Source organism: Gymnodraco acuticeps, unplaced genomic scaffold, assembly GCF_902827175.1.
Source record: "Gymnodraco acuticeps unplaced genomic scaffold, fGymAcu1.1, whole genome shotgun sequence".
NCBI lineage: Eukaryota > Metazoa > Chordata > Actinopteri > Perciformes > Bathydraconidae > Gymnodraco > Gymnodraco acuticeps.
The window spans coordinates 65439-91605 of NW_022991948.1; the positions used below are offsets into that span (position 1 = coordinate 65439).

At 39.8% G+C, this 26167-nt stretch overlaps 1 protein-coding gene across 1 annotated transcript in view; it reads left to right on the plus strand.

Moving 5' to 3' along the window:
* Positions 1–235: 235 nt before the first annotated feature.
* The window catches only part of gtf3c2 (general transcription factor IIIC, polypeptide 2, beta), a 51683-nt gene continuing 25751 nt past the window's right edge, over positions 236–26167 (plus strand). The window contains 12 exon segments of the mRNA XM_034200604.1: positions 236–511; positions 1391–1497; positions 2258–2867; positions 4565–4686; positions 7552–7739; positions 9167–9252; positions 12230–12307; positions 14267–14371; positions 15046–15097; positions 15099–15274; positions 15743–15854; positions 16938–17055. Of these exon segments, the coding sequence (XP_034056495.1) occupies positions 1473–1497; positions 2258–2867; positions 4565–4686; positions 7552–7739; positions 9167–9252; positions 12230–12307; positions 14267–14371; positions 15046–15097; positions 15099–15274; positions 15743–15854; positions 16938–17055 (1672 nt within the window). The 5' untranslated portion in view covers positions 236–511; positions 1391–1472.

Sequence of the window (26167 nt, forward strand, 5' to 3'; positions counted from 1 at the left end):
TATTGCGCAAGAAATTGATTATTCAATATCACATTGAATATAAATGTAAAATGTACAGTGCGGAAAATAAATCCAAGTGCGGAGTAAAATGGGGGGGGAGGTAAATCTACTTAGGTACTTCAAATATGTATAAAAATTTAATAAAAACATGATTCGAGGAATAAATAAATCTCTGCAGGTGTAGTTCCCTGCTCCGCTGATAGGGGGCGGTGTGTTTCTCCACGCTGTACAGTAACATGGCGGTCTGATGTAAGCAGAATGTGAGTTTCAGAAACCGGAATCAGGTTCAAACAAGGCGGCGGGGACTGTCAATATTGTACCGTACGGGAAAGAATAACGACTACACACAGATGCCCGTTATTTCTCCACGGCTCCGGTGGTATTACACGGATTACTTCCCAGTAGCAGATTTGGGACTCGATCCCGTGCGAACGGATTCTTGTTTCCCCGGACTGGGTACGAGGGTTTTCAGCCTTCGCCACCGGACCGGGAAGCCTCTGATACATGAAGGGTGAGCTTTTAAAGGTTATCATTATTATTATTTGTGACGTTTATCGGTTACCGGACGGTTTTAGGAGTCACTTAACGGCAATAAAGGAAGCACCAACGGCCACTTTAGCCTGTTAGCATTAGCTGTGTGATGCTAGCATGATAGCTGACGAGTCACCGGAAAAACACATGTGAAACAAAACAATTGTAACTTGATATGTATTATCCTTTTAACATATGCCGAATTGATAAGTGGTTACAATTCATTCGAAATGAATAGTTTCTATCTAGTTAATAGTCCATTTACCCGTGAAATATACACAATAGCATATAATTATCACTACTGAACGAGAGTTGCTTATTATTCTCAGAAATCGGCAAAACAAATGCGAAACAAAAGTATTAAAACAATTGTTAATTTGATATGTATGATACTATAAACATATGCCGAATTGATAAGTGGTTAAAAGTCATTAGACATCTTTATCTATTGGCTCATTTAAACATGAAAGTACTGAAGATAGCAAAGAATTATCATAATACTCCACGAGATTTGGTTTAATATTATCAAACAACGCGATAACATGTCTGGCTCTTAAGCTCCACGTTTCCTTACAACATATTTGTACTGATAATATTGACTTAGTAAGCTTTCAGGTGGTTTAAAATACAATAAAGACGTCGCTTGCAATGTTGTTGAATTGTGTCTGTCAGTCCAGAGACACACTGAGCTACTATGGTGAAATATGACTGTATGTGTCACTGTATACCTCTTTAAGTAATGAATCCTCAGTAGTTTGTACTATATTCTCAGATATCATACTTCTCAGATGTGGTTTGGTTGATTTAAACGTTTCATGGACGCTATATCTGTCTTCATTTTGGTTTATTCTCTCAATAGGAGCTCATCCAGAGTGATCAACTTGCTCCATACATGAGGAGGCTCCTGACAACACCACCACAGCACAACAAACCCAGGGCCTATGGATCCTGTTGACTCTGGACAAGGTAATACAGGCAATCGCACCTAAAGATATCAAATAATCCATTTGAAAGGTGCAATGGCAATAGAAACAACAATTGCATGTTGTTGACTCCTGCGGTCAGTTATGAAGTAGCACTTTGAGTTTCAGATTAGCAACACTGTTTATACTAATGCATAATAATCAGGATGATACAAATCCCTGAAGCTGTTTGGGCTCAATTACATATTGTGTTAAATGTTTCACAACTGTGTTGATTCTACAGCCAAGTGGTTAGTGCACAAGTCCTTGCGTTAAACTCTGAATAGTGAGTCCCTGGTTCAATTCCTGGCTGGTAACTGTGGGTCGTAACTTTCCAAAATGTCCTGTTCCTTGTGTGTCTTTATAAAACAATGACGTCCCTTAATCGTGCGTGCAGACGTTTACAATATTGTTTAGATAGATAGATTGGAAATTATTTAATCACAGAAGCAGAAGTGTGTTCAGACCAAATACAATACTTAAAAAAGTGGAAAAGATCATTAACAATTAAAAATACAATTTAAAATATTAACAATATAAACAAAACAATATAAAATATTCTGGATAATTAAAATCAAAAGTCAAAAATACTACAGGATCCAACATAGTATTATATTCTGGTATTTAATGTATTCATAGCAAGTAATTCTTGACGGTGAATTGCATAGTCTTTTATAGTAAAGCTCAAGTCTTTCAATTGTGGTTTCGATACATTTCAATGATTTCTACATACTATTTTTCTAATGTCTTCACTCTCCCTGCAGGGCCAGACCAGGGTTGCCACATATCACCCAGCTCCAAAGGACGACAACGCAAGAAAAATCCAAAATATTTTGATTATGAAACTGAAGAGGTGACCAATGTGCAACGCTCCCCGCGAAAAAGACGGAGCCCAGGAAGAGGAAAAGGAGCAGCTTCTGAGAAGACTCCGGTAAAGAATGGAACTAATGAGGATACCACACAACAGACTGAAGACGGGGGTCAAGACGAAACTGACAAAACACTTTCAGAGTCGGATGAAACTCCTAAAAAGGCAGTGAGAGTGAAAAAGACTCCGGCCAAAAAGACTCCGGCCAAAAAGACTCCAGCCAAAAAGACTCCAGCCAAAAAGACTCCAGCCAAAAAGACTCCAGCTAAAAAGACTCCTGCTAAGAAAACCCCCGCCAAACAAACTCCCACCACTGATGAGAGTCTCCCAACTGATGAGGGTGTGATTGTAGATGCTGTGCAGGAGGAAAATGGGACCCCAAAGCCTAAGAGAAAGTATGTGAAGAAGCAGCAGCCTGTAAAGGAAGTGGTGATAGAGGAACCGCCGAATGAAGCCGAGGAGGAGACGACGCCGAGCGGACGCCGCAGGAGAGGAGCGGCTAAAGTGTGAGATACAGTTTAACTTTATTACTTAGCAGGCGACAAAGGTGCAAACATACATCATGTATATTACTTGTTAGACGCTTTTATCCAAAGTGACTTCCATACTGTGGGCAATCCCCACAGGAGCCATTTGGGGTGAAGAGACTCAGACCCCGGCCACACGAGGACGAAAACGACTAAACGCATAGGATTAACGCAAACGCAATCGCAAACAAGCTTCCGTCCATACGCAATAGTTATCCGGATAGTGTCTGCCCACACGAGACCACTCCGTTTAGCTCCAACCGCTGGAGAAGCTGCAGTACATGCAGGAGCCTGTACGTGGCGCTGTAACTTCCTCCACAAAAGCAGCGAAGAAGCATGGTTGTCATGGTTGCCCTTCTGTTTATTCTCCGCGGTGGGGGCCGAGGGAACCGGGCAGAGTTTCTCGCCAGTCAACGTGTATTAAAGTTTAAATCTTCTGACAAAATTATAAAAGTGCCGGTCAAAGGTCTTCTTTGTTATTTATTGAGCTTTAAAACAAATGAATAACGACTCTATATAATATAATAATAAAATACACGGAGCCTCTCTTTTTCCTCCCTCTCTTTGGACAGCGCCAGTGTCTGTCTCATGCAGCAGCTGATCCAGTAATGAGTGACCCGGCCGACAGTAAAAATAAACATATTTATAACTAGGTAGTTTGAGAGGTGTCTCCGTCCTGCCAGATTAGACTTCACTCGCGTTTATGTCCATATCGAGAGAAAGATAAATAATCTGAATTCAGTGTGCAGTTTACTTTGACGCGGGGGTGAGCAGCAGAGGTGGGGAGAGGCGGGGCTATTGCTATTGCGCAATCACTATCAGAACATTTTCGTATAGGGCGTATATGAGCCGTTTGACCCCCCAGAGCGTTGCGTATGCCGTTCTATCCACCTTGGGACCCGTTATCGTTTCCTCAGTCGTTTAGTGCCGTATTCGGTCGTCCTCGTGTGGCCGAATGGTCTATATGACACTAAACAGTAACGCAAACGGCCGTTTTCGTCCTCGTGTGGCCGGGGCATCAGGGACACAACGACATGCTGACTGCAGTGGGGTTCGAACCTGTGCTCCCCTGATCCGAACACAAATGCACTAAACCACTGCGCCACACGCCTCCCTATATATATATAAATAGTAATATACATTTGCACATTTCTGTTTTAACTTCCTATGTTTGTATTCATATTCTTTCTATTTTATTTGATCTTTTATTGGACCTCTGATTTTTATATAAATATCTTTATTTTATTTAGTATTTTAATTAAACATTCCTACTTTAACGTCTTGTGTTTATATAAATAGTTTTTTCCATTTTATTTTATTTTTTGTAGATTTGACTTAATTCCTTTTTTATTATACATATTTTGTATTTATCGTATCTTTTATTGAACATCTTACTTGTACTTCTTATGTTTATTTGAATAGTGTTATTCCAATTTTATCTTTTTTGGGACTTTTTCAATTAACCTTTTTTTTTTTATAGGAAAATCTCTTTTTATTTTTCCTGCAAATTCTCACTATTAAAATATTCTGACACACTCAAAAAGTAATTCATATGTAGAGATATGTATTAACACTTTGATGCTTTCACGATATTTTTCTATTTACTTCAATGAGAGCAATGAAGTCTTTTTATATTTAAAATAATGTAAACAACGTGTTTTACATCATTTCTCCAGGGCGTTGAAGTACCTCCACGACTTGGCAAAAGAAGAGCTCGGTCACCCCAACGATGATTTGGGTTCCCAGCCGGAGAGCAAGGTCCCTCGCACAGAGCAGAAAGGTCTCAAAGGAAACAAAGGTACAGTGGAAATAAAACGTACCAGGTTCGTTAAAGGCCTTGGGACCTTTGTTGCATGTTTTATTTATTTATCTAATCGTTTATTTGGCAGGGACAATGCACAGTAATGAACACTTAAAACATTAAAATGTGTCAAGCGTAACAATGCCAGATTTAGCTTTGAGCTCATTTCCATTCCTCCGTCCTTCTCCCTCATTTCCAGCCTCTTACCTTCTCTGTCAAATAAATGCAAAAACACAAACTCAAAACTTTTAATGAAATGTGTCCACTCTCAGTTAAAGATAACTAGCTTTGTATATCATGTTCTAAAGTGAATAAGACACTGACTGCGGGACTAATTTAAACTGCCGTAAGTCACTGTCCTTGCAAACAACACTGTATTCTTTTACTTTACATTATTACATTGCCTTTAGCTGACGCTTTTATCCAAAGCGACTTACAATAAGTACATTCGACCAGGAAGACACAACCTTGAAGAAAACAGAATCATATAAGTACATCAGGTTTCATAGAGCCAAACATTTCAAGTGCTACTCAACTGGCTTTAGGTAAGCCAGTCCTTTATTAGTATATAAGTGCTTCGTTAATCGTTCTAACGCTCGAAGTGGAGTCGAAAGAGATGAGTTTTCAGTCTGCGCCGGAAGATGTGCAAGCTATCTGCCGTCCTGATGTCAATGGGGAGCTCATTCCACCATCCTGGAGCCAGGATAGCAAACCCACGTGTTTTCGCCGATGGGAACTTGGGTCCCCTTCGCAGCGAGGGCGCAGCGAGTCGTTTGGCTGATGCAGAGCGTAGTGCACGCGCTGGGGTGTACGGTTTAACCATGTCCTGGATGTAGGAAGGGCCAGATCCATTCGCAGCATGGTAAGCAAGTACCAGTGTCTTGAAGTGGATTCTAGCAGTTACTGGAAGCCAGTGTTTTCCTCAGGTATTAGGAGTTTAAGTGTATTGTTATCTTTTTGAGAGGCTAGCTGACAGCCTTTGTTTCTAGTCTTTATGCTAAGCTAATCACACACTGGCTCCATCTCCATGAGAAAGGAATAGATATTCTCTACTGTTTCCGCCAGACAGGGGGTTAAGAGGGCGTCCACCTCGAGAGCGGGGGGGGGGGCGGGCATTCCGGCTCTTTTTAGTGAGCCGGATCATTTGGCTCGGCTCACTAAGAAGAGCCGGCTCTTTCGGCTCCCAAACGGCTCTTCATGTTACCACAGTTTACCACGGAGCCTCAGTTTCGCCGCTGTGAGGCTCCGGCGCTCGCAGTTCACGCACGTGCTCCACTAGCACCCCCCCATCAAGGCTCGCCGGCAGTACACTTTTAATAAAAAGTCATAAATTGCCTCCACCCCAATAGATGTTTTTATGAATCCCACCGTCAAGCATTTTTCAGGGTATGGTTCTAGGACTGGTACCAATAAATGGAGCAAGTTTCATGAATGTCACACTTTTATTTTGTACGCATAGTGTATATAATAATATGCTGACAAAGACTATGTAACATTTGTAAACATATATTTAGATTATTAGATGACAACTATGTAAAATTAAACAATACATTTTAAAGCACGTTTATACAGAGAGGACGTAACAATAATGATAAAAAAAAGATTAAAAAAAACAAAAACTGAAAAGGAAGTGACGAATGAATTTCGACACCTCAAATACGGAGCGAAAAGTGAAACCAGAAGAATCAAGACTATGAGCTACCACTAAACAACTCACAGTCTGAAAATTACCATTAATAAAAACCCTGAACGTTTACTTTTCGTTTTAAACATCGTTTTAAGGTGTAAACGTGTCATTTAGAAATGCGCGTTCCCGTGACAAGGGGGGCATTTCATGACGGGGAGGCATAATGCGACACAACACCGGCAGTACACCTTCCGTCACAGGAACACGTTTTGCTGGCGGCGAAAATAATCCCACCAGACTCCTTTGCCCCTCCAACAGAGGGATGTCCTTGTCCTTTTTCCTTTTCGTCATTTCAAGCGATAAAAACTCTTTCTTTTTCCTCGGCTCGAGTTCAGGGCGTTCCGAGCTGAATAAGGGCGTCAAATGATGGCAAGACGCCCCCCTGGCGGAAACGCTAGGTTTGGGAAAGAAAGCATGGAAAATGTATTCTTCAAATCCGTATGGCTGACATGTTAGATATCATAAAGCTTTGTAAGAAAAAGTGTGATAGTATCTAAATCATGAAGAGACATTCAGGACCAGTTCTGTTCCCCATTAGGTGTTTTCTCACAGCTCACCACAATTTGTCCTTCTCTATTTGAAATCCTGGTTCCAGGCTGAACGTTTAGCATCATGGTGGTGTAGCATTACGCTAAGATAAGAGGGCGACGTGCATGTGCCAACACTTCCTGTCATGTAGTTGTAGTTGTAGGTCAGAGGTCAAGGCCGCGCTGCAAGCATAGATCACAAATAGCAGGACAGTAAACGCTTAGCCCAGTTTGTCACTCCTCTGATTTAGGCCTCTTGGAAACTCTTAACATTTTTTTACCACCTGTCATCCACAAAAAGTTATTTTAATTAATGTATGTTATATTCAATTCCTATGTCATGCACGTTTTGCACTGTTGTATATATGATCTCTGTGTGATTTTCTTTTTATACATATTTAATGAGAATTGTTGGTCAAAAGAGAACAACTTTCTTTGCTAATGAATACATATCTGATCTAGTATTGATATAGTTTGTCATTTTAAAGTGACAATGGACAACTTTCCCCCTCTTAACATTGTATTATAGTTAAATAAGTTCAAAATAAAAGTGTCTATTGCCAGTTTAGTTATTTTAAACATATCATAATAACATTATTTACCTCTCTCCCTTAACATTGATATCTCTTTGGCATTAATCACCTGCAGGGGGTAAAGGCAGAAAGCGGAAACGTGCAGACTCCGACTCTGCAGGAGACGAGGACTTTGTTCCAGATGCTGGTGAAGAGGAGGATGCTGAGGATATGGAAGATGAAGACGAAGGAGCAGAGGAATCGGGCTCGGACTCAGAGGCATTTGGAAGAACTCCAGGAACCTATAATGTGAACCGAGGCCCTGTAAGTCCAATCTGATACCTTATTGTTATCGGTCATAATCACATTTTACCCAGAAACTAGTAAACAGCTTTTAAATAAAACAGCAACAGCAGCATTTTCTTTCATTTACAATCGGAAGGATTCATAACTGCGATAATGACTGTTCCGAAAATTAAAATCCTTATTATTTTAATTAAAATTAAGTGTTCTTTGAGATACAACGTAGATATCTGCAGGACTGTAGCTGAAAAATGAGAAATAACATATGCCCATATTAAAGTGGTGCAGTAATGAGTCCGATAACCCAGAAAGGAGTCAGCATCTTACCACTTCCTGTTCCCTCGTCTCAAAGTCAAGGTTTTTACTAACATGTTGTTGGTTGTTAGCCTGAAATAAGGTGTTTAACACAAGCTGAAGAGATTTCAATTCTACGTCATAATTTACGGTTGCTATCAAGTGTCTAAATGACTAAACGTCATCACTCACCACATTAGCCACCTTTAGCTTAGAACTGGTGACGTGAAGTCATGTGACCGTGCTGTAGTTCCTTTGTAGCCCAACATTAGCCACCTTTAGCTTAGCGGTGGTGACGTGAAGTCATGTGACCGTGCTGTAGTTCCTTTATAGCCCAACATTAGCCACCTTTAGCTTAGCGGTGGTGACCTGAAGTCATGTGACCGTGCTGTAGTTCCTTTATAGCCCAACATTAGCCACCTTTAGCTTAGCGGTGGTGACGTGAAGTCATGTGACCGTGCTGTAGTTCCTTTATAGCCCAACATTAGCCACCTTTAGCTTAGCGGTGGCGACGTGAAGTCATGTGACCGTGCTGTAGTTCCTTTATAGCCCAACATTAGCCACCTTTAGCTTAGCGGTGGTGACGTGAAGTCATGTGACCGTGCTGTAGTTCCTTTATAGCCCAACATTAGCCACCTTTAGCTTAGCGGTGGCGACGTGAAGTCATGTGACCGTGCTGTAGTTTCTTTATAGCCCAACATGAGCCACCTTTAGCTTAGCGGTGGCGACGTGAAGTCATGTGACCGTGCTGTAGTTCCTTTATAGCCCAACATTAGCCACCTTTAGCTTAGCAGTGGTAACGTGAAGTCATGTGCCCGTGCTGTAGTTCCTTTATAGCCCAACATTAGCCACCTTTAGCTTAGCAGTGGTGACGTGAAGTCATGTGCCCGTGCTGTAGTTCCTTTATAGCCTAACGTTTACTTTGTTTTAAAAAATTAAAAGTGCTGTTAATATGTGGAAATGATCCTGCTTAAACATGTGTAAGTAACATATAAACATTTTCTGTAATAATCTTAAATCCAATTGGAAAATTTCATTGACTTTTTGCCAAGGGAGAAGTTAATGCTAACTTTTGGGTGGGCCTAAAAGAAAAAGTCATCACTACCTCACACTTTACTCCAATTGAATCGATCTGATCTCCTTTTCGTCTGCAGGGTGGCCCATATGTCAAAACCCCCAACGGACTCCACAGCGGCATCATGAAAACAGTTTGGGACGCTACTGAGACCACCAAGAAATTGTGAGTAGCTAACGGCTAACTAACGGCTAACTAACTGCTAACTAACAGCTTCAGCCTGGTTTTGCCAACAGAGAATGTCGCAGCTACCTTCCTTTGTTTCTATAAGCCAATTAGGACGCCTTTCAAAACAGACAATTTGAATGTGTTGTCTTTCAAAAGTTACGTTTACTCATAGTTGTATATCTGTAAATCATAGTATGTCTGTTATGTTATGAGGTCCAATGTTTTAACGGTTTAAAACTGTGTCTTGAAGGCATCTTCCAAACAAGTTGCCCATATCTGTGTCCTTTAAAAGGCTGGGAATAGAGTGCCACAGTGACGCGTCCTAAAACCCGGAAGTAAGTTATAATTTTACCACTTCCGGTTCCTTCGACAAAAATTCAATGCAATCTCTCCATAGGGTTTGGAAAATAGCTGGAAATAAGGTCTGTGGTTGAGACACATTTAAGAGACGGATCACGTTTTGTTCTACGACATTAAATCCATCAGCAGTGACCCCACTGGGGATTTCTGAAGAGTTGACGTGTCTGAAAAACGATGGTTGTTACCAAGTGGCTGAATAGGACTACAGAAGTTGTCGAGGCCGTTGTACGTCATTACACCGAACACGTGAACACTCCTCTAAGTTTATTTGCCCTGTTCTGCTTGAAAGCAAGTGCCTGCCTCCTGCAGACTGTTCAAACAAACACTTGAACTTGTACCATTTAGAATCTGTATGTTTGAATATGGATCTTAAGTTGGCGTGACGTTGAAGCAGCGACCCTGCTGTAGTTCCTATAGCATAACGTTAGCATTTTGCTTCTGGGGATTAGATTTACGATTATAAAATGATAAAAGTAGGGTAGACATAATAATAATAATGCATTTTATTTATATAGCGCTTTTCACAACTCAAAGACGCTTTACAGTATGAGGGAGGGTAGACAAACAAGGACAGGCAAACAAGTAATTATAGTAAAAAAATTAATTAATAAAAAGGCAGTCAAGAGGAAGTTGATTGAGAGGGGGGGGGGGGGCTTATGGGTAGACAGAGTTGAAAAGATGTGTTTTGAGGCGGGGACTGAAAGACTGTGAGGGACTCAGAGACACGGAGATCTTGGGGGAGGGAATTCCAGAGCCTAGGATCTGCCACTGAGAAGGCTCTGTCCCCAAAGCTGCAGAGTGTGGATGTGGGAATGGATAGGAGTCCGGCTGCGGTGGATCTGAGGGACCGTGGGGGTTGATAAGGAGTGAGAAGGTTTGTGAGATAAGGGGGGATCAGATGGTGGAGTGCTTTGTAGGTGAGGACCAGAACTTTGTAGTTGATGCGATGGGAGACAGGAAGCCAGTGGAGGTCTTTGAGGACTGGGGTGATGTGATGCCATGATTTGGTATGCGTGAGGAGACGTGCAGCTGCATTTTGAACCCGTTGGAGTCTGTTGAGGGATGTAGTGCTGATGCCGTAAAGAAGTGAGTTGCAGTAGTCAAGGCGGGAGGAAATGAAGGCATGGATTAGTCGTTCGGCTGCGGGGCGGGTGAGAGAGGGTCGGATTTTTGCAATATTGCGGAGGTGAAAAAATGAGGTTTTGACTGTTTGGCGGATGTGAGGTTCGAGGGAGAGGGTGGGGTCAAAGATTACGCCAAGGTTGCGTGCCTGATTGGAGGGGGAAACAATGGTGCCATCGATGGTGAGTGTTATGTTAGTGACCTTGCTGAGGGTGGATTTGGAGCCGATTAGGAGGAGTTCTGTTCTGACATGTGGAGATTATCCGGCTGAACAAAACGTGATCCGTCTCTTAAATGTGTCTCAACCACAGACCTTATTTCCAGCTATCTTCCAAAACCCTATGGAGAAATTGCATTGGTTTTTGTCGAAGGAACCGGAAGGAGTTTACTTCCTAGTTTCAGGATGCGTCACTGTGGCACTCTATTGAAGTCTTTTATATCCCCTTGACTACAGAGGTCGCCACTAGGTGACAATGTTATTCAACCTTTTCACAAAAAACTCTTAAGTGGATCTAACGAAGAATATTATTAATGATATGATTTGTACCTTTATGTTGCGCATTGCTGAAGAAATGCTAATCTAGGATTGAAAAGATGGAAGGCAAACTAGGGCTTTGCAATATACCTATGTTGTTATATGACACTTGATATCGTAATTGTAAAGGAATATTTTAGTCTGATGCTTAGCTGACCTGAGAAACTTCACGAGTGACTACTCTTTCTCTGTGTGGGGGAGGGGTACTGCCCGCTCAGACAGTTTCTTTGTCTGTTCATCTGTAATCGATTAGGGGAAAAGGCGGGCTGTTTGGACCCCTCCTTTAAAAGATATATAGAGATGTTTCTGTCTGGTGTGTTTAGAGTTAATTTTGGCAGCTTGCATTGAACAGTGCGAGTTGCTTTGTTAATCCTCCGGCCGTTTGTCTCTCAATAAATATCAGTGTATTGACTAAGGCGAATCCAGTTTCCCTCATTTCATGATTGGCTCAACATTGCTGCAAAGAAGTTTTTACTTCACAATATTCTAAGAGTTTTCCTTTCTTGCTTTTAAGTAAAGTTATGTACTTTTCTGAATTCTCCACACTGTTTTATCATTAGTCATTACATCCACATTACTTATGATTAATGTATTGATTTGAAAGCATTAATGGTGAACCCTACAGTTTAGATATTTAGGGATTGATTGTAAACATTTCGGATATTTCATTTTTGTTGATCTCTTTCAGCTTTAGTGCAAACATGCAAACAAATTAGAAACCTGTGCAGGTAGAAATGTCAGCATTGGTTTATTGTTTTTGTATTTAGATGGCGGATTAATTATCATCACAAAGTGTCATTACACTTAATCGAAGAAACATCCACCCTGTTGTCAGTTATTAAGATTCACTGATGTGTCAAACAGCTCTGCAAATAAACATTTAGAGACGAGCACTCAGTAACCACGGCGCTGGTTATCTTCGGTGTGTGTTTGAGTGTGTGATGTGTGTGTTTTCAGCCGGGAGGAGCACTACAGCAGCTGGGAGTTCCCCAAGTGGATCCCCTCCTCCAGCGACTGGCACCTCGTTCCTCAGAGGTAGTTCACCTTTGACCTGTGTTTGTTATTAGTGAGAGGATACAAAGCATTGGACATTTTAAGTGAAATTGTATGAAATAGTTTGGCACTAAGAGTTAGGCTTTTCCCCTCTGTTGATTCCTTTAAGATGTATTTTCTTAAGTGTTTTTATAATGAAGAATATGGCCATCATTAGTTTTTTTGATCAGACATGTTTTAATGTAATCTTTTTATTAAGCACTTTGGTCATGATTGTGTTTTTAAAGGTGCTCTATATATTAACTTGAATTTTCTACACTAATGGATGGTGTGAAGTCATCAAATTAAAGTGGACCTATCATGCTATATTTGAATAATATAGTGTAGGACCATACCTATATAAGGCATATTTATACTTTTTATTTTTCAAAATACCAAACAGATCATGCATTTTAGCCATTCCTCATTTCCCTCAATTTAACACTGTCTTTGCACGGGCTGATTCTGTGAGAACAGCGCCATCTACAGGCCTGGCATATGTACTACAGCGTCTCCAGCGCTTTCGAACGGCAATGTCAATTAAAGTCTTAGGTCACAGGCTCCTCCAACAGTGCAACACAATAAAACAGATAAAACAGATAAAATAGTGCAAGTAAAGTAAATACAAATAAAATAGAATAGTGCAAGGAGAGTCTATATACAAGTAATTGGAATATGATGTATTCGATACATCTAAATCTAAGGTAACTTAGATTTAAGATCTTCTTACGGCACTCAATGGTAAAAAGGAGGATGTGTATATGGATATAGCATCATACAGTATGAGTTTAGCCTAAAGTGTTACCCCGTTATCACTTTTTACTCAGTTCCACCTTTATTTTACAGAATTGGAGTGAAGGAGGAAGGCGGAAGTCTTTTCTAATGCTCAGTCACTTAATCAATTTGTATTATGCCTTTTGTTGTGAAATTAAATGAACATATCTTCAAATTTGAGCATTTTAAGTCAAATATGTAATCTATATCTGAGTGTGTTCTTTTCGACATCTTATTTCCATCTAATGTTAATATTTGTGAATTGATATCAGTCAAAACTTAAAGTGGACCTATCATGCTATATTTGAATAATATAGTGTAGGGCCATACCTATATAAGGCATAGTTATACTTTTTATTTTTCAAAATACCAAACAGATCATGCATTTTAGCCATTCCTCATTTTGCTCAATTTAACACTGTCTTTGCACGGGCTGATTCTGTGAGAACAGCACCACCTACAGGCCTGGCATATGTACTACAGCGTCTCCAGCGCTTTCGAACGGCAATGTCCGTGGCTGTCTCCTCCTGATTGGTGGAGTTGGCCCAATAGCCGTAGCGCCACTTCTGTGACGTCATAGAAGTGTTCAAATCTGGATCAGTCTGTATCAGATCCGCTGCAGCCCCCTTTTAAGAGATTTGGGTTTGGAGGAAAATAGAGAGGGTTATGTTTTCTGACACTTGGTGAGTTCCCTGGAACACCGGGGACACATATTCATGTATAAAAGACGTACAAAAGTGCATTTTGCATGATAGGTCCCCTTTAAGCTCATAGTCATATATTAAAGTTGTATTTTTGTTGAGAACACGTTGAAATTATGCACTTGAAAGGTGCTTTATACAGAAACAATGGCCATTGCAGTATTACTTCTATCAATTTATTGCACAAATGTCTAATCCAAGCAGGCCTTTTTAGACTAGTTCTAGTTCTCAAAGCTAGAGTATTTTTCTGAGCAACGTGGCAAGATGTGGTTGGTTTATTTGCTATTTTGTACTGAGGCATAATGTTTTATCACGGTACCAAAACCTCACCAAAATGTGAAATTATTACTTGTCTGATTTAAATATGCATTTGTTATTTTAAGTAGATGTTTTAGGTTATAATCCTGCCAGGTGTTGTGTGTACTCCTAATACAGCATCATCCATCGTCTCTTATATTTATCTTGTTATTTCTCGTGTGTTATTCAGTGACGTGGAGAAGTACCTTCCTCAGGAGCTTCAGTCTGCGGCCTTCAGAGTGTCCAGAGACGGCCTCAGTGAGGAGGGGGAGACGCCCCTGCAGAGACTCAGCAGGTCACACTGAGCATCATATTACAATATTACATCATATGTCTTAACACAAAATATACTACTTAGCATTCAACAATATCTAATTTATTGCTTTAATATACTTAGCGACTCTGGCTAAAGATGCGTCAGAAAAAACCTCATTCCACAATTTATGATTCCTTAATGCTGAATATATTTAATTCTATCAATGCTTTAGTTGCAGTGTGTTAAGACAGTTATCAAAAGAGATATTTATATTAAGCTTTTTCTGTTAAAAGAATTGAGCATTGAGTGATAAATCTTTATTTTTAGGTTTTCATTGGACAGACACTAGAGGTTGAATTTGCATATTCCACTTTGTTTTGTAATTTTGCTCTCTTAATTGGTTATATTATATAACATAGTATGTATTTTGGGTTTATTTTGTTCTCCTTAAGCCTCGTTTTAAGGTAAAACATTAAGATAAATCAAGGCTTTCTTGTGAAGTACGCTAAAATAATCTATTTCTGATTTAGAAAATGTTTAGATTTGATGCAGGGTATTGTTTATATTAGGTTAATTTGTTGGAGATTTGAAATAAAGTGAGATGTATGTTTGAGTGTTAGTTCAGCGATATTTAAAAAGTCAGATTTGGCGTTTTCAAGTGAAATCCTCCTTTTATTTTTTATTTCTTTAAAGCCTTTGTGTTTGTGTTCCAGGTTCTCTGCGGTGCCGGCTCACTCGGAGCGCTGGGACATGTTCCTGTTTGCGGGGGGGGCCGGTGTGGGCCATGGAGTGGTGTCCGACCCCTGATGGAGCTCCGGCCTCGCAGTACCTCGCTGTTTCCTGCCACAGAGGGATGGACGACCAGCACGTTTTCAACAAGACGTACGGAGGCCCCGCCCTGCTCCAGCTGTGGGACCTCGGCCTGCTGGAGTACAACTGCAGGTAAACAGGAAGTGGATAACTGAAAGTGATTATTTTAACGTTGTTACACCTTTGACGGTTTTTCGGCACAATCGACTGATGCTTTTGTGTTGAATAGTCTTTGTCTCTGTCAGAGTTTATTTTGAGGTAGTTGCAACAATTTGACGACCTATTCATTTTTCTTGGATTAATCTTTAATGTTATTTTTCATGCAAAACAGTTTTTTAAGTCTCTGATTTATGGAAATTTGCTGATTTCTCGGTTTTATATCAAGAAAAGTCGTCAATATTTGGTTAAAAAAATCAGTTTTTTCACTCTCTATGTTGAGATGTGCTGCTTTTCTTTCTGAAATCAATACAATTGACTATCTTTTGGGTTTGGACTGACAAAATAAGGCATTTAAAAACATCACCTTGGACTAATATAAAAATGTTTTCTATTCATCCTCGTTGTTTGTTTTGCCTGATGCATCCTCCTGTGTCTCTGCAGACCTGAGTCTCCTCCAGCTCTGTCCTACGGCCTGGCTCAGGACAAAGGCTTCATCTGGCAGCTGAGCTGGTGTCCTGCAGGAGGCTGGGAGCCCCCCCTCTGCGGCAGGAAGGTGAGTGCTCCTCACTGTGATGGAAACTTCTGAAGCAATGGAGACGAAACTCAGAGAGACACGGGGAGAGCAGGAAACTTTCATGGCAAACACTGATTCAAGATTCAAAGATTCAAAGGTTTTATTGTCATATGCAAAAAGCTACAGTGTAGAAATGGCAATTAAAATCTTCTTACCTGAGCTCCTCCAACAATGCAACATATATAATAAATGCAAAAAGTCTATGTACTGATGGTTTATTTGGAGCTTCGGCCGGAGAATTCACAAGACATGTTCTGTGCCACGAGTTGACACAGCTCATGCCAAACCAATTCTCAAGATCTCTACCCCAGATAAATGTATTTAACTGGTTCTGAGAGAATAATCAACATGCTCCATACCAAGATAAAGCACTATAATAACGCCTCTATCAGCTGAATCTTTTATTGCCATGTGTACATAGCTACAGTGTAGATATGTCAATGAAACTCTGAGGTCACAGGCTCCTCCAACAGTGCAACACAATACAATGCAAGTATAGTCTATATTCAAGTAATTGGAATATGATATATTAGATAAACAGGCAGGAATATGGAGACAAAACACTGAGAGCACAGCAGCCCAAGCTCAGTGAGGGCAGTACAAACTGATGACCAAACTGATAAACTGGATCAAAGTTATGGGCCTAGGAAGCTATTACCCCCACACTGATTTGTATAAGGCTAGTCCATGCATATTTGGTCCGGATTGCTTCGTCAGTGTGTGAAAATTAAAAAAGAGATATTTATATTAAGCTTTCTTGTTAAAACAATTGAGCGATAAATCTTTATCTTTTGTGTTTTATTGGACAGACACTAGAGAATGCTTATATTTACATATTCCACTTTGATGCATTTTGTCTTCTGTAATTGTTCTCTCTTAATTGGTTATATTATATAACATAGTATAGTATATATTTTGGGTTTATTTTGTTCTCCTCAATCCTCTTTTTAAGGTCAAACATTAAGGTAAATCGAAGCTGTCTTGTGTTCTACGCTAAAATAATCTATTGAAAATGTGATCCAGGGTATTGGGTTAATATGTTCTAAATATCTTCCACCAAAGGCTCCTCTCCTGCCCAGACTGGGTCTTCTGGCTGTGGCTACCTCCACCGGTGTGGTCACCATTTACAGCCTGCCCCACCCTGAGGCTCTGCTCTCCAACAACAAGCAGGACAACTCTGGTGAGTCTGGATGTTACACTTCAGATGTGTGCACAGTATGTATACAAGGCTATTAGCATGGCAACAGTGACATAGGGTTATAATCAGGGCTGCACATAACTGGTGCGCAGGTTCGCATGCGCACCTCCGCCAAAAAAAGAGCACCGGGTCATTTGAAAAAAGGCGCATTTGCGTACCAACATTGAGAGAGAGAGAGAGAGAGAGAGAGAAGAGAGAGAGATATTTGCGAGTTGCATATGAACTCAGGGCCGGTCCGTAGCACTGGCTAGATGTTCGCCTAGGGCGCCATATCTGGGGAGGCGCTGCGCTGGCAGTTCTGGGAGGGAAAAAAACATTTTTGACCGTTGGCGCTCATCCTAATTTTCGGCCTTGATGTAACAATATTCACAATTAAGTAAATGTAACACCCTTTTCACCCCGGTTCCACCTTTCATTTGCCCTGTACGATGGGCACTGTAAGTGATGAAAATGGGGGATGTTGGCTTATCTGGCGCCCGCAGCTCACAGACAAAATGCGAGTGAGGGAGAGAGAGAAGGGCGCACCGCCCGGTACCGGCGCTGTTGTTATTAGAATCTGGTGCTAGCTGCTCTAACGGATATAAGAAGAAGATGTTTCTACAATAATGTGGAGGGAGAGTCCTCTCCAGTCAGACTGATAACTACAGCTCAGTGAGGTAAAGGACTCTTAGTTTAAATTCAATCGGTTTGGTTTGTAAACACATATTTCCAAGGCACTCCTTTATAATTATTGGGATAAACAGGTTTGAAATCATTCCAATGTATACTATAGGACAGTAACCAAAAAGATCCTTTAAAACTGGAGAGATAAAAAAAATGCATAAATAAATAAATGTTAAGGTAAAATAAGATATGAATGAACAACACAAATAAAATAAGTTACATTCATTTGTTATTGGCTATGGTAGGCTATTGGTTATGTTCACATACTTATTTGAGTACATCCACTTGTCTAAGATGACAACAGAGACTTTCGACCCAAACCCAGCTGTTGACTTGTGGATGCAAGCATCTAATCGCAGACTCAACCAGAGAGGAAGTAGTAGGCCTACATCATCAGCTACCATGTCTGACAGAGAGGAAGACAGTGAGGAGAACAGTCAGGAGGGTAGTGATGACAGCTTGTAGGATTACTGGTCGTGCTAATGTTGTCTTGTGTTCACCTCTGCATGTGTGTTCTGTGTTCACCTCTGCATGTGTGTTCAGTGCCGTGTGTCTGGCAAATAAAGTCAAGACCCCCTCAAAAGTTACGGTTTATTTCATTTTAAGGATGAGCACCAAGCAACATCTCCAGGTGCTCCTTTGAGAAGCAGGGCAAAAAAGTTATGTGCACCCCTGATTATAATTCATTTCCTTTGTCCAAAAGTACCCACATCCTTTACTCAAGTAGAAGATAGATAGAATTGGGAGGGATGAAACCCTCTGTAATGGTCCCACATGCAGAGCACACAGTGACATGTGTTCTCTGCTTTTAACCCATCCTAGCACCAGGAGTCTAGCACTAGGAGCAGTGGGCAGCTATTGAACAGCGCCCGGGGAGCAATGGGAGTGGGGGGGAAGGGGGCCTTACTCAAGGGCACCACGACAGGGCAGGAGGTGAACTGGGACCTCTCCAAGTAGCAGTCCACACTCCATATTTAGGTCTGGTCGGGGACTTGAACCGGCGACCCTACAGCTCACAGTCCAAGCCTCTACTGACTGAGCCACTGCCGGAAGTACAGATACTTGTGTTTACAAATACTCTGGTAGAAGTAGAAGTACTGACTAAACTTCTTTACTCAAGTCAAAGTAAAGAGGCTTTGAAATGTACTTCAGTAAAAAGTACCCATAACTAGCAGCTGCTTTAAAGAGTACCTGACCTCCCTTTATATGAATAGAACAATAATGTCATTGTTAGCTAATGAATGTTTCCATGCTGAACAACGGCAACATGACAACGTTTCCATTGGTCCCTCTTCTTTAGAGAAGACCAGGAAATGATGGATACACGGATCGTGTTCAAATCAATAGGCAATGACTCTAAAGAATAATGATCACGCACCAAACACACATTCAAACTAAAGGAACCAGCTGTTTGGAAAATGAGAGAAGTAGAAAGTACAGGTATTTGTGTTCAACATGTAAGAAGTAGAAAGTACAGGTATTTGAGTTCAACATGTAAGAAGTAGAAAGTTCAGGTATTTGTGTTCAACATGTAAGAAGTAGAAAGTACAGGTATTTGAGTTCAACATGTAAGAAGTAGAAAGTACAGGTATTTGAGTTCAACATGTAAGAAGTAGAAAGTTCAGGTATTTGTGTTCAACATGTAAGAAGTAGAAAGTACAGGTATTTGTGTTCAACATGTAAGAAGTAGAAAGTACAGGTATTTGAGTTCAACATGTAAGAAGTAGAAAGTACAGGTATTTGAGTTCAACATGTAAGAAGTAGAAAGTACAGGTATTTGAGTTCACATGTAAGAAGTAGAAAGTACAGGTATTTGTGTTCAACATGTGAGTAGTAGAAAGTACAGGTATTTGAGTTCAACATGTAAGAAGTAGAAAGTACAGGTATTTGAGTTCAACATGTGAGTAGTAGAAAGTACAGGTATTTGTGTTCAACATGAGAGAAGTAGAAAGTACAGGTATTTGAGTTCAACATGTAAGAAGTAGAAAGTACAGGTATTTGAGTTCAAAATGTAAGAAGTAGAAAGTACAGGTATTTGGGTTCAACATGTAGAAGTAGAAAGTACAGGTATTTGAGTTCAACATGTAAGAAGTAGAAAGTACAGGTATTTGAGTTCAACTGTAAGAAGTAGAAAGTACAGGTATTGAGTTCAACATGTAAGAAGTAGAAAGTACAGGTATTTGTGTTCAACATGTGAGTAGTAGAAAGTACAGGTATTTGAGTTCAACATGTAAGAAGTAGAAGTAGCAGGTATTTGAGTTCAACATGTGAGTAGTAGAAAGGTACAGGTATTTGTGTTCAACATGAGAGAAGTAGAAAGTACAGGTATTTGAGTTCAACATGTAAGAAGTAGAAAGTACAGGTATTTGAGTTCAAAATGTAAGAAGTAGAAAGTACAGGTATTTGGGTTCAACATGTAAGAAGTAGAAAGTACAGGTATTTGGGTTCAACATGTAAGAAGTAGAAAGTACAGGTATTTGTGTTCAACATGTGAGTAGTAGAAAGTACAGGTATTTGAGTTCAACATGTAAGAAGTAGAAAGTACAGGTATTTGTGTTCAACATGTAAGAAGTAGAAAGTACAGGTATTTGTTCACATGTATAAAGTACAGGTATTTGTGTTCAACATGTGAGTAGTAGAAAGTACAGGTATTTGAGTTCAACATGTGAGAAGTAGAAAGTACAGGTATTTGAGTTCAACATGTAAGAAGTAGAAAGTACAGGTATTTGTGTTCAACATGTGAGAAGTAGAAAGTACAGGTATTTGTGTTCAACATGTGAAGTAGAAAGTTCAGGTATTTGTGTTCAACATGTGAGAAGTAGAAAGTACAGGTATTTGTGTTCAACATGTAGAAGTAGAAAGTTCAGGTATTTGAGTTCAACATGTAGAAGTAAAGTACAGGTATTTGTTCAACATGTAGAAGTAGAAAGTACAGGTATTTGGGTTCAACATGTGAAAGTAGAAAGTTCAGGTATTTGTGTTCAACATGTAAGAAGTAGAAAGTACAGGTATTTGTGTTCAACATGTGAAGAAGTAGAAAGTCAGGTATTTGAGTTCAACATGTAGAAGTAAAGTACAGGTATTTGTGTTCAACTGTGAGAAGTAGAAAGTACAGGTATTTGTGTTCAACATGTAGAAGTAGAAAGTACAGGTATTGAGTTCAACATGTAAGAAGTAGAAAGTACAGGTATTTGGGTTCAACGTAAGAAGTAGAAAGTACAGGTATTTGGTTCAACATGTAGAAGTAGAAAGTACAGGTATTTGGGTTCAACATGTGAGAAGTAGAAAGTACAGGTATTTGTTTCAACATGTAAGAAGAAAGTACAGGTATTTGGGTTCAACATGTAGAAGTAGAAAGTACAGGTATTTGAGTTCAACATGTAAGAAGTAGAAAGTACAGGTATTTGTGTTCAACATGTAAGAAGTAGAAAGTACAGGTATTTGAGTTCAACATGTAAGAAGTAGAAAGTACAGGTATTTGTTCAACATGTAGAAGTAGAAAGTACAGGTATTTGGTTCAACATGTAAGAAGTAGAAAGTACAGTATTGGGTTCAACATGTAAGAAGTAGAAAGTACAGGTATTTGGTTCAACATGTAAGAAGTAGAAAGTACAGGTATTTGGTTCAACATGTGAGAAGTAGAAGTACAGGTATTTGGTTCAACATGTAAGAAGTAAAAGTACAGGTATTTGTGTTCACATGTAAGAAGTAGAAAGTACAGGTATTTGGTGTCAACATGTAAGAAGTAGAAAGTACAGGTATTTGAGGTTCAACATGTAAGAAGTAGAAAGTACAGGTATTTGTGTTCAACATGTAAGAAGTAGAAAGTACGGTATTTGAGTTCAACATGTGAGAAGTAGAAAGTACAGGTATTTGGGTTCAACATGTAAGAAGTAGAAAGTACAGGTATTTGTGTTCAACATGTAAGAATAGAAAGTACAGGTATTTGAGTTCAACATGTAAGAAGTAGAAAGTACAGGTATTTGTGTTCAACATGTAGAAGTAGAAAGTACAGGTATTTGTGTTCAACATTGTAAGAAGTACAAGAAAGTACAGGTATTTGGTTCAACATGTAAGAAGTAGAAAGTAACAGGTATTTGGGTTTAACATGTAGAAGTAGAAAGTACAGGTATTTGGGTTCAACATGTAGAATAGAAAGTACAGGTATTTGTGTTCAACATGTAAGAAGTAGAAAGTACAGGTATTTGGGTTCAACATATAGAAAGTACAGGTATTTGAGTTCAACATGTGAAGAAGTAAGAAAGTACAGGTATTTGAGGTTCAACATGTAAGAAGTAGAAAGTACAGGTATTTGGGTTCAACATGTATGAAGTAGAAAGTACAGGTATTTGAGTTCAACATGTGAGAAGTAGAAAGTACAGGTATTTGGGTTCAAAATGTAAGAAGTCAAAGTAGAAAGTCATACTAGGACTCAGAAAGACCGTATCCAGAAAGTGAGTCCTGTGGTCAGCAGAGGGCAGCGTTGCCTCTCTAAATGGCTGAACTCAGTATGTGTTATACCTGATCTCTGAGTACAGGACTGCAGTAAAGCCTCAGAGGTGTTTTGGGATCATGGCAGCATGAAACTGAACAGCTGGACTATGGATCTATTCACATCTCACTGAACACAACACAAGCTTTGCTGCACTGTTTTGCACACCTCTTTATTTCTTACACCACAACTAAAAAGGACAAATAAAACAAAAATGTACGTGAACAAATAAGGACAAATCCACCTTGTAATGTCTTTCTGTATCAACCCAGAGACACATGTTCTCTGATTACTATGAGGGCAACATGGAGGCTTTTAGCTGGAGCCATAGTGACTTTGAAGCATCATGACATCCCTGAGAGTGATTTGGTGTAAGTTGGGTCCATTTGTTGACTCAGACATTAGGAGTTTCAAAGCAAACACATATCCAGAGAACAGGCATCCCACATTTAGGGGGAGGTTGAAAGAAGAGTCAAGACCACTTTAAAGATCCTTGTATTGATGAATGTAAATCACAGTTTTTAGCAATATACATTGTTTGATCATGATTACAAAGGGGGAATTGTAGAGGTAGAAGAAGTATCTACACACAGATAATCACAGAGAACCAGATTACAAAAAGGATTGTGGAAAGGCATTGTTTTACAACTAAGATTATTTTCATTTAGATTAATCTGGACATGGTTTTCTCAGTTAATCGTTCCATTGTTCATCTATAATAGGTCTAAATATAGGTAAACATTACAACTCCTTAAAACCCAGGTTTCTAATAGCTGGTTCGATCTGACCAACATCCAAAAATCATAAGCTATTCTGTTTAATGTCACAAAACACAGGAAATATCCAAATCCTCTCAACAAAGAAGCTACAATCAATGAACATTTGAGATTCTTGATCGAAAAAATTACATTTAATTTGCAGAAAAAGTTGCTTATTTATTTTTCTGTCGATCGACTACTATTATACTATTATTATGATGTATGATTAAAGGCAACACTTAATACACAACCTGCTATCATGAGCCGATTACACTTTTTCGTTTTCCATTGGACTGCTTTGTTTACTTCCATATCATAGTGACATCACTGTGTTACACTTAAACTTCTATTGGCAAGCACTCCAACACATTGTAGGTGATAGGCTAAGGGGCGGGACATCTCTAAGCAGGTCGACCAATCACAACAGAGCCGGCCAGCTAACCAATCAGAGCAGACTGGGCTCTTGTTTCAGACAGAGGGTGAAAATAGGCGTTGCAGCACAGACAGTATGAGAACAAGAAAGAGCGTTCTGAACATTAAAGCATGGAGACATGAAGTAGAGGAGAGGACTCTTTAAAGTAGAGACACTACATACTGATATACACCTGAACATCAGCAGGAGAGGACTCTTTAAAGTAGAGACACTACATACTGATATACACCTGAACATCAGCAGGAGAGGACTCTTTAAAGTAGAGACACTTCATACTGATATACACCTGAACATCAGCAGGAGAGGACTCTTTAAAGTACAGACACTTCATACTGATATACACATGAACATCAGCAGGAGAGGACTCTTTAAAGTAGAGACACTTCATACTGATATACACCTGAACATCAGCAGGAGAGGACTCTTTAAAGTACAGACACTACATACTGATATACACTGAACATCAGCAGGAGAGGAACTCTTTAAAGTAGAGACACTACATACTGATATACACCTGAACATCAGCAGGAGAGGACTCTTTAAAGTAGAGACACTACATACTGATATACACCTGAACATCAGCAGGAGAGGACTCTTTAAAGTAGAGACACTTCATACTGATATACACCTGAACATCAGCAGGAGAGGACTCTTTAAAGTAGAGACACTTCATACTGATATACACCTGAACATCAGCAGGAGAGGACTCTTTAAAGTAGAGACACTTCATACTGATATACACCTGAACATCAGCAGGAGAAGGACTCTTTAAAGTAGAGACACTTCATACTGATATACACTGAATCAGCAGGAGAGGACTCTTTAAAGTAGAGACACTCATACTGATATACAACCTGAACATCAGCAGGAGAGGACTCTTTAAAGTAGAGACACTTCATACTGATATACACCTGAACATCAGCAGGAGAGGACTCTTTAAAGTAGAGACACTTCATACTGATATACAACCTGACATCAGCAGGAGAGGACTCTTTAAAGTAGAGGACACTTCATACTGATATACACCTGAACATCAGCAGGAGAGGACTCTTTAAAGTAGAGACACTTCATACTGATATACAACCTGAACATCAGCAGGAGAGGACTCGTTAAAGTAAGAGACACTACATACTGATATACACCTGAACATCAGCAGGAGAGGACTCTTTAAAAAGTAGAGACACTTCATACTGATATACACCTGAACATCAGCAGGAGAGACTCTTTAAAAGTAGAGACACTCTACTGATATACACCTGAACATCAGCAGGAGAGGACTCTTTAAAGTACGAGACACTACATACTGATATCACCTGAACATAAGCAGGAGAGGACTCTTTAAAGTAGAGACACTTCATACTGATATACACCTAACATCAGCAGGAGAGGACTCTTTAAAAGTAGAGACACTTCATAGCTGATATACACCTGAACATCAGCAGGAGAGGAACTCTTTAAAGTAGAGACACTACATACTGAATACACCTGAACATCAGCAGGAGAGGACTCTTTAAAGTAAGACACTATCATACTGATATACACCTGAACATCAGCAGGAGAGGACTCTTTAAGTAGAGACACTTCATACTGATATACCCTGAACATCAGCAGGAGAGGACTTTTAAAGTAGAGACACTTCATACTGATATACACCTGAACATCAGCAGGAGAGGACTCTTTAAAGTAGAGACACTTCATACTGATATACACCTGAACATCAGCAGGAGAGGACTCTTTAAAGTAGAGACACTTCATACTGATATACACCTGAACATCAGCAGGAGAGGACTCTTTAAAGTAGAGACACTTCATACTGATATACACCTGAACATCAGCAGGAGAGGACTCTTTAAAGTAGAGAAACTTCATACTGATATACACCTGAACATCAGCAGGAGAGGACTCTTTAAAGTAGAGACACTTCATACTGATATACACCTGAACATCAGCAGGAGAGGACTCTTTAAAGTAGAGACACTTCATACTGATATACACCTGAACATCAGCAGGAGAGGACTCTTAAAGTAGAGACACTTCATACTGATATCACCTGAACATCAGCAGGAGAGGACTCTTAAAGTAGACAGACACTTCATACTGATATACCCCTGAACATCAGCAGGAGAGGACTCTTTAAAGTAGAGACTTCATACTGATATACACCTGAACATCAGCAGGAGAGGACTCTTTAAAGTAGAGACACTTCATACTGATATACACCTGAACATCAGCAGGAGAGGACTCTTTAAAGTACAGACACTACATACTGATATACACCTGAACATCAGCAGGAGAGGACTCTTTAAAGTAGAGAAACTTCATACTGATATACACTTGAACATCAGCAGGAGAGGACTCTTTAAGTAGACACTCATACTGATATACACCTGAACATCAGCAGGAGAGGACTCTTTAAAGTAGAGACACTTCATACTGATATACACCTGAACATCAGCAGGAGAGGACTCTTTAAAGTAGAGACACTTCATATGACTATACCCTGAACTCAGCAGCAGGACTCTTAAAGTAGAGACACTCTCATCTGATATACACCTGAACATCAGCAGGAGAGACTCTTTAAAGTAGAGACACTACATACTGATATTACAATCTGAAACATCAGCAGGAGAAGGAAACTCGTTAAAATTAGGAGACAACTAAATACTGATATACACCTGAATCCAGCAGGAGAGAACTCTTTAAAGTAGAACACTACATACTGATATACACCTGAACATCAGCAGGAGA